The sequence below is a fragment of the Camelus bactrianus genome, chromosome 23 (genome assembly GCF_048773025.1).
Source record: "Camelus bactrianus isolate YW-2024 breed Bactrian camel chromosome 23, ASM4877302v1, whole genome shotgun sequence".
NCBI classification, from domain to species: domain Eukaryota; kingdom Metazoa; phylum Chordata; class Mammalia; order Artiodactyla; family Camelidae; genus Camelus; species Camelus bactrianus.
The window spans coordinates 16,388,631-16,400,676 of NC_133561.1; the positions used below are offsets into that span (position 1 = coordinate 16,388,631).

Here is a 12,046-nt window from a genome sequence, read left to right on the forward strand (position 1 = left end):
TCCTAGAGAAATGATAACTTATATTTACACCAAAACCTATACTCAAATATTTAGGCAACATTATTCATAACTGACAAAAATTGAGAATGACTCAAATGTTCTTTAATGCAAGAACGGATAAGCAAAGTGTGGTACATCCAGACAGTAGAATACCACTCAGCAATGAAAAGAAATGAACTACTGATGAATAATGATGAACAATATTGATGAATCTTAAATGCATTATGCTAAGTGATTGAACTCTGTTTCAAAAGGTTCTATACTGTATGATTCCATTTGCATGGCATTCTGGGAAAAGTAAAATATAAAAATAGAGAACAGATGGGTGGTTGCCAGGAGTTAGGGTTGGTAGAAGAATCTGAATACAAAAGAGGCAGCACTAGGGAATCCTTAAAGATTTTAGAATTGTTCTGTATCCTGCCTATTACGGTTATTACAAGAATACATGCATGTGGTAGAAAAAACTCATAGAACCATATACCCCAAAAAAGTGAATTTACTGTATGTAAAAATTTTATAAATGATTCAAATAAATATATCAGATATTAACACTTATTTTCATATGTTGAAACCATGGCTAAATTCTTTTGCTTTTATTATTCTGTATACTCTAGAATCTATTTAGAAAATTTATTACTTTTATAATGAAAAAGTAAATGTGATTTGCAAGTAAGTATCATACTTGCTAATATATTAGCTTAACCACAACCAGTATATGACTGGTATTTAATAATATACAACACATGGTAATAAGCAGAACTTCTGGGTAAGATTTCAAGGGATATCAGATCATGAGTCACCTTGTTTTCTAGATACAAATAAAAGACAAAGTTAATAAAACCTTTTCCTTTATACAATTAAAGATTAGTAGAAAAAAGGCCTGTTTTATATATTTGGATATACCCTTGGTGAATAGTTATTATTTCTGATTCAACAATCAAATCTTTCAAGTAGAGATCATATCCTTAGTGAAACAGTCCGTAAGTGAACCTCTTTCTTACTTGGATTTATTTATTATTATTTTCAAATGTAGGCATCAGCATTCCAAATGGTGAGCGTTCTATCTTTGGGTATTTTGTGGATATACAGCAATGTGAATTTATACCATGGTCAGAATTACTCCCTAGTATTCAGACACTAATTCAAAGAGGTAAGAATATTATAATAACTATGCTCTAACCTCTCTAAAATATTGAGATTATATGTAAAACTAGTTATGTCAGCAACTTTAAGGACTGATGTATTCCCAGTTTGTACATAAACCACTTTAGATCTTTGTTTACAAAACATGCCTTTTAAAAAGAACTTTTGAATATTGCTTTCTGAGGAAGTTTAAATGTATTTAATTTAGTCAGTTGTACATTTTAAAACTATAATTCATGGAAAGAATTTCTAATGGAAATATTTATTATTTTAATTGGCTGTGATGATTGAAAGGAGAAAAGAGAAGGGATTTCTCCTAAAATAGGCAAAATATATATGTAAGAACTACACTTGATTGTAAAGGAAACTGCTAAATTAGAAACAAATATAATAATCATAGTTTTACAAATATCCACTAAATGTACTAAATCATTATTATTCTCAATATTCTGCTTCTACATATAGAAATAAAGATGTAGAAAGTTGTTGTATTTTGAGAGCTTGGTTTAAGTTAGAGGCAAGAACTTAATATAGAGTAATGTACTTCATGTAGATTTCTAGCAAATATAAAAAATTCAATAAGTGAAAATTGAGTTGAATTGCTTTGAGGTGAGGTTTCTCTCAAGAGCAAGTTCCAGGGTCATGAGCCCTGTGAACCCATACCCTGTTAGATCCCATCTGTTGAATCAAAAACTTTCTTTTAATTTGTCAGTGAGGCATCTGATTTGGTTCTTGAGGTGGTCACTGCTGATCTTAGTGGTAAGGAGCACACTCCAAATACACATAGACCATGGACACAGGGTCCAAGGCTGCACTCTTCAGAGAGGCTCTGCATCTCCCTGTTTAAACTGCTAATTTTACTCATTGTGAACTTGATGTGCAGGAACTTCTCTTGGAAGGTTTCATTCATGTCCTTCTTGAGGTCAGAACGCTTCACATATTCTATCTCCATTGTCATGTATAACACGAAGATAAGGACCTGCTTATGCTCATATGGCAGTTCTATTTTTAGTTGTTTTTTAAGGAACCTCCATACTGTTTTCACAGTGGTTGTACCGATTTACATCCCCACCAACAATGTATGAGTGTTCCCTTTTCTTCACATCTCCTCCAGTTTTATTATTTGTAGAATTTTTGATGATATCCATTTTGACAGGTGTGAGGTGATACCTCATTGTGCTTTTGATTTGCATTTCTCTAGTGATCAGTGATGTTGAGCATCTTTTCATGTGCCTGTTGGCCATCTGTATGTCTTCTTTGGAAAAATGTCTCTTTATGTCTCATTTTATGATTGGGTTCTTTGTTTTTGATATTAAGTTGTATGAGCTATTTGCATATTTTGGACTTTAACCACTTGTTGCTCACATCATTTGCAAATACTTTCTCCCATTCCATAGGTTGTCTTTTCATCTTGTTGATGGTTTCCTTTGCTGTGCAAAAGCTTTTAAGTTTGATTAGGTCCCATTTGTTTGTTTTGGTTTTTATTTCTTTTGCCTTGGGTGACCAATCTAAGAAAATATTCCTAGAATTTATGTAAAAGAGTGTTCTGCCTGTGTTCTCTTCAAGGAGTTTTATGGTGTCATGTCTTATATTTAGGTCTTTAAACCATTTTGAGTTTATGTTTATATATAACATGAAAGAATGTTATAATTTCATTGCTTCACATATAGCTGTCTGGGTTTCCCAGTACCACTAACTGAAGAGACTGTCTTTTCTCCATTGGATATTCTTGCTTGCTTTGTTGTATATTAATAGACTATGCATGCATGGGTTTATTTCTGGACCCTCTATTCTGTTCCAATAATCTATGTATCTTTGTGCCAGAACCATGCTGTTTTGATTATTGTAGCTTTGTAGTATAGTCTGAACTCTGGGAGAATTATATCTCCAGTTTTGTTCTCTTTTCTTAGCATTACTTTGGCAATTCTGGGTCTTTTTTTGGTTCCATATAAATTTTAGAAATATTTGTTCTAGTACCGTGAAAAATGTCATGGGTATTTTGATAGTGATTGCATTCAGTCTGTAGATTGCTTTGAGTAGTATGGACATTTTAACAATATTCTTCTAATCCAGAGCACAGGATATCTTTCCATTACTTTGAATTATCTTTAATTTCTTTTATCAATGTTGTGTAGTTCTCAGTTTATAGGTCTTTCACCTCCTTGGTTAAGTTTATATTTATTTTATTTTTTTGATATGACTTTCAATGGGATTTTTTTTTAATTTCCCTTTCTGATATTTCATTATTAGTGTATAAAAATAAAACATATTTCTGTTTATCTTGTATCCTGCAACCTTGCTACATGCATTTATTAATTCTAATAGTTTTTGTGTGGAGGTTAGTATTCTCTATATGGAGTATCATGTCATCTGCAGAAATTGACAGTTTTACCTCTTGAATTCCAGTTTGTTTATCTTTTATTTCTTTTTCTTGTCTGATTGCTGTGGCTAGGACTTCCAATACTATGTTAAATAGAAGCAGTAAGGGTGAGCACCCTTGCCTTATCCTGAATTTAGTGAGAAGGATGTCACCTTTCAATGATGAGTTTGACATTGGCTGTGGGTTTGTTATAAATGGCCTTCATTATGTTTATGTATGTTCCCTCTATACATACTTTGATGAGAATTTTTATGATGAATTGATGTTGAATTTTGTCAAATGTGTTTCTGCATCTATTGAGATGATTATGTGGTTTCTGCCTTTCCTTTTGTTAATGTGGTGTATCATGTTTATTGATTTGCATATGTTGAACCATCTTTGTAACCCTGGAATGAATACAACTTGATCATGGTGTATGACCCTTTTTATGTATTGTTGAATTCAGTTTGCTAATATTTTGTTGAAGATTTTTGGATCTACACTTATCAAAGATATTGGCCTGTAATTTTCTTTTTTCATGGTGCCTTTTTCTTGTTTTGGTATCAGGATAATGGTGGCTTCATAGAATGAGACTGGAAGTGTCCCCTCCTTTTCAATCTTTTAGAAAAGTTTGAGGAGGATAAGTATAAATTCTTCTTTTTTGTGTTTGGTAGAATTCCCCAGTGAGACTGTCCAGTCCTGGATTTTTGTTTGCAGGGAATTTTTTTTTTAATTACATATTCTATTTCACTTCTACTGATCAGTCTTCCAAATTATCTGTTTCTTCTTAACTCAGTCTTGGCAGACTGTGTGTTTCTAGAAACTTGTCCATTTATTCTGGGTCATCCATTTTGTTGGCGTATAACTGTTCATAGCTTTCTCCTATCACTTTTTGTATTTCTGTGATATTGCTTGTTATTTCTCCTCTTTCATTTCTTTTTTTTTTTATTTATTTGAGTCCTCTCTCTTTTCTTACTGAACCTCCTACAGGTTTGTCAATTTTGTTTATCTTTTCAAAAAATCAAGTATTGTTTTATTGATCTTTTCTATTGTTTTTTAATCTCTATTTTCTTTTTTTTCTCTGTAATCTTTGTTATTTCCTTCCTTCCTTCTGATTTTGGTCTTTCTTTATTCTTCTTTTTCTCATCCTGTTAGGTAGCAGATAGGGTTTTTTATTGGAGGTTTTTCTTGTTTTTTGAGGGAGGCCTATTATTACTATGAACTTCCCGCTTAGGACTCCTTTTGCTGCATCCCATAGATTTTGTGAAGTTGTGTTTTCATTTTCCTTTCTGTGGAGGTATTTTCTGATTTCCTCTTTGATATCATCATTGACCCATTGGTTTTTGTTTTTGTTTTGGGTAGGATGTTGTTTAGTTTCCGTGTGCTCCTTCTCTTCCTGTTTTTTTCCCTTTGGTTGATTTCTAGTTTCATATTGTTGTGGTCAGAAAAGAAACTTGATATAATTTCTCTCCTCTTTAATTTGTTGAGGCTTGTTTTGTGACCTACTGTGTGCTCTATCCTCTATGTAAAGTCACAATCACAATAAGTATCACAAAGAGCTAATTCATTTAATATATAAGTAGCTTCTACAAGTCAAAATAAAAGACCAATTGCTCATTTCCTTTAAGAAAATGATAAAAATATAAATAAATAGTTCATAGAAAAAGAAGTTGCTCTAAAATACAAAAAGAATTGACTCATAATATGAGAAATGCAAAGTAAATTAGAACTAGATATGTTTTTTTCACCTATAATATTGATGAGCATCAAAAAATTTGATACCTTTGACAAAAATGTGAGGACTCTGAGACTTTCAAACATTAGAGGGCAATTTGTCAATATCTATCAAAACTATAAATCATATGCTATTTTATAGTGACCCAGCAACTCTACTTAAGAAAACTATTCAACATATGTGCAAAATGACATGTGTGTATTATATAAACTCAGCTTTATTTATAATAGCAAAAGATTGGAAATACTGTAAGTATCAATCATTGGAGCACTGGTGAAAATTTTGTAGTACATTCATTAAATAATAGTAATCAGAAAAAAATCTTTACTATTATAAAATGATCTCTAAAATGCACTAAATTTTTTAAAATTGCAAAACAATGTACACAGTATGGGACTTGGGTTACTAGGATATAGGTGAAGGAGATGCTCACATTGCATGTAAGAGCAAATGAGTAGGTTTGGTGGTAGAAAAATCAGAGTTTGCGTATGGTGGACTTAGAAATGTGTGTGTGAGTTCACTAGCTGAGAATATGAATGGAAAGAGAAAATATCTGAGATCAGCAGAAGTTCACAGGCACTTCTAACAATTTTGGCTTATCTGTGTATGTTTAAATTGTTTTATAATGTACAGACTTTTCCAGAAAATTATTTAGTACCTAAAAGATGAGGTTAACATTTATTTATAGGTCATTTGAAACTTGAAAATAATTCTTAATTTAGGAGCTTCAATACTAGCTGATACTCAAGGATCCAGTGAAGACGTCTTGAAGATAACAGAATGTGGAGAGAACATTAATTACATTGCTACCAGAGACACAATGTGCCTTTCATTTCTCATAAGCCTTCTTTTAAAGAACTCCTGCCCTGTACTTCTCACAGGTATTAAAATATTTAAATAAGAGTTTCAGAGTTAGGAAGAGGCTTAGTAATTATTTAGTCCAACTATTTTATTTTACAAATGGGAAAAAATATGCCCTGGAAAGCTATAGTGACTATATCAATATGTATTCTTACTAACAGTATATGAATGGCCATTTCCCCACATGTTTGCCAATACAGGACATTATAAATTTTTTTCATCTTTTCATTACCTTCAAGACAAAGTCCAGAAGTAGAACTATGGGACTAATATATGTATGACCTCTACAGCCTGTGGGCTAAGATCCTCAGAGAGGCACTGATGTTATATTGCTTGATTTATTACTTCAGTTTATACACATAACTACATATAAGAAAAAAATAAAGAAATTGCCTGATTTGAAAAAAATTTTACACACATAATTCCTCGACCCAATGTTAAATTTTTTCAATCCTTTACCATTATTTAGTACCATTACAAAGGAGTAATTCAGTACAGCTCCTACTCACTCTTAACATTTATTTCACCCCATTAAGTATCTTTTCCAACTCTCTAAGTTGTGTTGTCTCTCACCAGAGACAATAGTATCACTTTCCCAGTTCTATCGTCAAAGTATTCAGACAAAATGAAATTGGAACTCTCTGGTAACCCATACCTGGCCACAGTTTGGTCTAAGGAAATTCTTAGTTTTACTTAATATTTGATGGATTAAAAAGTCACGACTCTCTGTTCTACTGCAATAAGGAGTTTATCATCAAATTTGTCTCCCAAGTTGTGTTGGCAAAAATTTTCAGGAAAAATTAATTTCATGTAGTAGTTCTGCTATTCTATAAGCAAAAAGGTTTGCAATAGACTTAACTGAACATTTGATAAAAATAATGACTAACTCCTAATCTATTCTTTTTTAGGAAATGTAAGTAATTCATATGATTTTAGAGATTTTTATATTAACTTTCTTGTTTACCCATTCTTAACCACATTTTTAAAAGGGAAAAGTAAAAATATACTTTTTGTGCAATTTTCAAATGAAACAAAATGTTATTGTTTCATTTTAATATGTTAGCATCTATTCATTTTCTTGTATGTAAATCTAACCTAATGCGTTTTTCCCCTTAGGAGACTTTGGTGTTGGGAAGACCACTGCCATTAATCAAATGCTTGAAAAGTTAGAGGGCTCAGGAGCATTCGATGTGAAATATGGGTCAATTTTAGGAGAAGTCCTTTTATATAACGAAATTAAAAAATCAAGGTTGTATTTATTAAACTCTAAATTTGATTTGTCTGGTAAAAAAACAAAGTTTGCCTTAATATATAAGGCTTTTAAAAAGCAAATCTGTTGTGTGAAAATGCAGAATTATTCAAAGGAGGAGTTAAGAAGAAAATCTTTATTACTTTTCCAAAGTATTAACAACTGAATTAATTCTTTTAAATGAAGAATTCTTACATTTATTTTAAATATAACTAAGTTTAAAATCTCAAGTTGCTTTAAATAATAAAGTGCAACTCTAAACTGTTTTCTTCCCTGAAAAAAATACACTTAAAAATTACAAATAAAATGTTGTGTATAATTGGTTTTGCTGCAGTAGAAATATATTTCCTTCTTATCAAATGTAAAAAGTATTCTTCACAAAAACTTTGTCATTCTGTGTGTCTCATCCTGAAGAAAAAAAAAGGAATGAGAGAGAAATTTAAATTGTGCAAATAAAAACTGTAAATGTTTAAAGATAATTCTAATTCTGTTAAAATATTAGAGAAGCCCAATGTTGTTTGACTTGAATAAGATGGAATCGTGGAGAAAATCATATCAGACCTTTCCTCTAATCATTAGTCTCATATATCCACCTGCCTGTGTCTCATCACATGTATACTTGGATATCTCATGAGCATCCCAACATTAACATAGCCAAAACATAACTCTTGATTTCTCTTCTAAACCTATTCTTCCTCCAGTGTTTCTTGTCACAGTAAATGAGACCCAATTATGCAAGCCTGAAATCTAGAAATTGTCTTTGAATTCCCCTCTTCTCTCTCACCAGTCCATCTCCAGAGCCCTTGTGATTCCTCCCAACCCCTATGTCCCCATTTTTCCCTGCCCTGTAACTAATTTCCTATTAGTCAAGTCTGTTCTAGCTTCACAGTACATCTGAATTCCTCTACTTCTCTTTTTTTCAATGTCACTTTTAATCCAAGCCACCACCATCTATGTCTCACACTAATGATTTTGGAATAGAATCCTACTGTATTTAATTAAGGCCTTAAGAAATCAGAGAAATAATTAAAAATTTTAATACATTAATACAATAGGAATCATTCCTTATCCAAATTATTATAATCATAAATAATGGAGTATGAAAAAATTGATTTTACTGTACGTTCAGTCTTTAAACGGAAGTGGATTTTAACATTAAAGAAAGATAACATAAGAAAAAGGAAGCCTTAAAGACAAAACCAAAATAAAAGTGAATGGGCCTTTTATGGATTGATCCATAAGTCAAAATGCATTTTATAAAGAGACATGAGAGTTAACAACTTCCTATCCATAGAAAATATCCATAGCCTGGCATGCTAGGAATTTGCCCAGTTAGTTTTTTAGAGTAAGCCTATATTTTGTTAAATTTGAGTATCAGTTCTAATGGTGACACTAATTTTATCTTTAAAAGTGTGAACGGAAAAAAAAAAATTTGTTTCCTTATAGGAGATAAAAATAAAATCAATCACACACTAATACTTTCTTTATTTTTTGTTCATATGGCTACTATAGTAAATAAGCTAATTTTAAATCCTTAAAACGTTTTATTCCAATAGCCTGAAACAGAACATCAGCATCTTGCTTTCTGAAACTAATAAGACAGCAACTGGAAGTCTAGGTATGTATTACAGTAGTTTAAAAACTTTCCTATCTCAGCCATTTGCAAGTCATTTCATACTGTCAAATATCTTAGAAAAAAAGGTTCAGTTGTTAGTTTAAAATCCCGAAAAATATCCACTATCATTTCAAACTGTTCTACCCTACTTGAAAGCTAGAATGGTCATGGTAGAGGGGTCCTGTAACTGCTTACCAGAACGCTGATACCCTGGCTTATCAGTGGAAACTTAAGACTAAGTCTAAAAGTAACTGAAGATAACTGTCTATTCTACTCTTCAATGCTTTTAGAAATAATGCGGTAGAAAAGCTGCGATTCTGTAGGAGTTCTCAAATCGAGCCATACAATAGAAAGACACATGAAGTTTCAGAAGCCTCAACTTTGAAAATTCTGATTTACTAGTGTTGGGAGCAGCAATTCCATTTCTGAAGAGGAAAAGATAGGTGGCCGAGAGAAATCTACAGAAAAGGAAAGGGAGACTGGCCACAAGATTCCTGCAAGAAGAGATTTTTGATTTTGTATTTACCTTTACTTTTGCTGTAGCTCCATCCCAAATAATCCTTCTGGATGATTCTCACTCCAAGAACGTGTCATTTGGTGGATACACCTACGTGCTGCTTTTAGATCTTTCATGAGTAATTTCATTATAAATATAGCATACTGGAAATCTAACTATTTTAAAAGCAGGAAAAGTTATATGTGTGTATTGTGCATAAATGAAAAGAGGGTTCTATGAGTTTTCATACCGTTGCATTTGACTACAGTTGCAGAGACACTTTTAGCCATGAAGATGTAAGGAAATGTTTGGAATTATTTCAGAGTTGATATTCCTTCTCTCACTAAAATGTTCTCAGAGTAATTTCTTGAAAATGACAACGATACATTAAAATTATGTCATTTTCATATTTCTTAACACCTTAAAATAAAGCAGAAATATTCTTAAAGCGTTGTAAATTGGTTTTCTTTCTGTATTTGGCATCATAGATAAGATTACAAAAAACCCGGCAGTTAAAACTGATGAAAGTTCATTTAAAAATAACAATAAGGGAATTATAATCTCTTCAATAAACTTTAACATCAGTACAACAGCTGCCAAAGCTAAGGAGATGATCCTTAAGAAGTTAGTAAGAAGAACTAAAGACACTCTTGGAGCACCAGAAAGCAGCAGGGTAAAACACCTCCCGTTAACTACTGACTAACATGCTGACTTACTACTCAAGTTATAAAATGACTTATTTTAATTAATACTAATAAGTAGAAAAAGATAAGTGTAATATACACTCCTAACATTACTAGAAAATATACTTTATAATGGAAACTTTAGTTTTCAAATCAATATAATTCAGTTTACAACATGATGAATTATACTGATTCAGAATTATTAAAGCCAAAAGAAACTATTGGAATCTGAATTAAACATGAGCAGATAAGGAGGCTGGAAAATGAGTTAGATGTCAGTTGGCTTTTAGCACATTTTCTTCCAGTGGCCAAGGCTTGAGACTCTAAAAGGAAGAGAAACTTGTGATATCCAGAGCCTCAAGGAAAGGTGTTACGAGAATAGCTTTGTTATAACTTAGACAACACCTACTTCCTTGAAATGGTATTAGGTGTTTCTTATTCTTACCCTCAGTCTGCTCAGTACATTATTAACTGTCCATTTGTTAAACCAAACCCTCTGTCACAACTGAAATGTACAATCAGTGATTCCAGTTCAGTACCATAAAATAAGTTCAGGGCCTAGAGGTTTGCAGGATTGATTAATAAGAAATTAAAAGGAGGCCTTAGGAGCCCTTGAGTTTAACCCCTGTGCTCATCAATTTCAAGAACTTTTAAGGGTTTGCTTCAGATTCCCTTAACTTTAACTAAAGATTTAGATAAAGTTGGTGAGTCTTTGCTTAATTGCATACATTTTAGGGATTTTGAAAAGGATAATAATTGGTCAACCTAATCACAGAAATGAAAAATGCAGGTAAGAGAAATTTTGATCAAATCAGTTTGTAATCATCCAGTTGGTGATACAAAAGAGGAGAAACTAAGTGTCTTACAAAAAAAAAAAAATGATACAGTTACAAATTAGGTAATTCAAAATAAATAATTTTTTTTAAAATTTTTACTTGTTTTATAAAAATAAATGCAGCCTAAAGGGGCTAATTCACACAGAGATTACAATCAATACACTTAAATGCATAGTATTTTCAAAGGTTGAAAGTAACACAGATTTTAAAACTGGAAACATGTCTGAATTTTCTGCTGGCTGTCCATGACAACAGCATTTGCAGAAGAATTTTTAAAGTCTAGTTCTAGATGACAGTTGTATTCCTAAACCAAGATGCATATGAAATAAATACTGAAATACCTAAAACAACGTGTTGCCAATTAGGCATTCAACAGGAAAATGTTAAATGAATAATAACCACATTCCTTTGTAATAGCCCTGATTAGATTAGTTGTTTTCTAAAATCACACCTTCAAAATAGAATTCAGTCTGCTGATTTTAATAGAAAAATAGACCTTTGGCCTTACCCCATAGCATACTTAATATTTCTAATTCATAAATTAAAGAAGTTTAATTTTTTTTAAACCTTTTGTCTTCCTTAAGATTGTAGCATTTATCGATGATCTGAATATACCAGAATCAGATATGTATGGAGCACAGCCACCCCTGGAATTAATCAGACAATTATTAGATTTGGGAGGAATTTATGATACTGAAAAAATTGCATGGAAGGTATGTACATACTAAGATATTGTTCAAGTTAAGCATTGTTACTTAACAATGAATATTTATAACAATGTTGAAGGAATTAAGTTTGAAATACAGAAAATCTAATCAGATGGACATAAAGAGAAAAGTTGAGATGCTGATTTAACCATGCCAGTTACATCTTTGCAATTTAGCACAAGTGCATGGGTTCATAGAAATTCTACTTTTAGTAGGATTAAAACTTTGTGGAAATTGCAAGTGTGTCCTGTAGGTTTAGTTTCTGAGCCAAAAAATGTTCACTATTGTTAAGCCCATTAATAATTAATCAAATTTTTCAGTGCATGAGCAGTCAATGCGTATGAGAAAAGCTAGTGAAAATG

At 31.8% G+C, this 12,046-nt stretch overlaps 1 protein-coding gene across 1 annotated transcript in view; it reads left to right on the forward strand.

Annotated features, from left to right (window-relative positions):
* The window catches only part of DNAH14 (dynein axonemal heavy chain 14), a 259,076-nt gene that overhangs the window by 137,801 nt on the left and 109,229 nt on the right, over positions 1-12,046 (forward strand). Inside the window, exons 44-49 of the mRNA XM_074351453.1 lie at positions 1,034-1,150; positions 5,960-6,118; positions 7,215-7,350; positions 8,904-8,965; positions 9,947-10,131; positions 11,562-11,690. Of these exons, the coding sequence (XP_074207554.1) occupies positions 1,034-1,150; positions 5,960-6,118; positions 7,215-7,350; positions 8,904-8,965; positions 9,947-10,131; positions 11,562-11,690 (788 nt within the window). The remainder of the gene's footprint in view (positions 1-1,033; positions 1,151-5,959; positions 6,119-7,214; positions 7,351-8,903; positions 8,966-9,946; positions 10,132-11,561; positions 11,691-12,046) is intronic.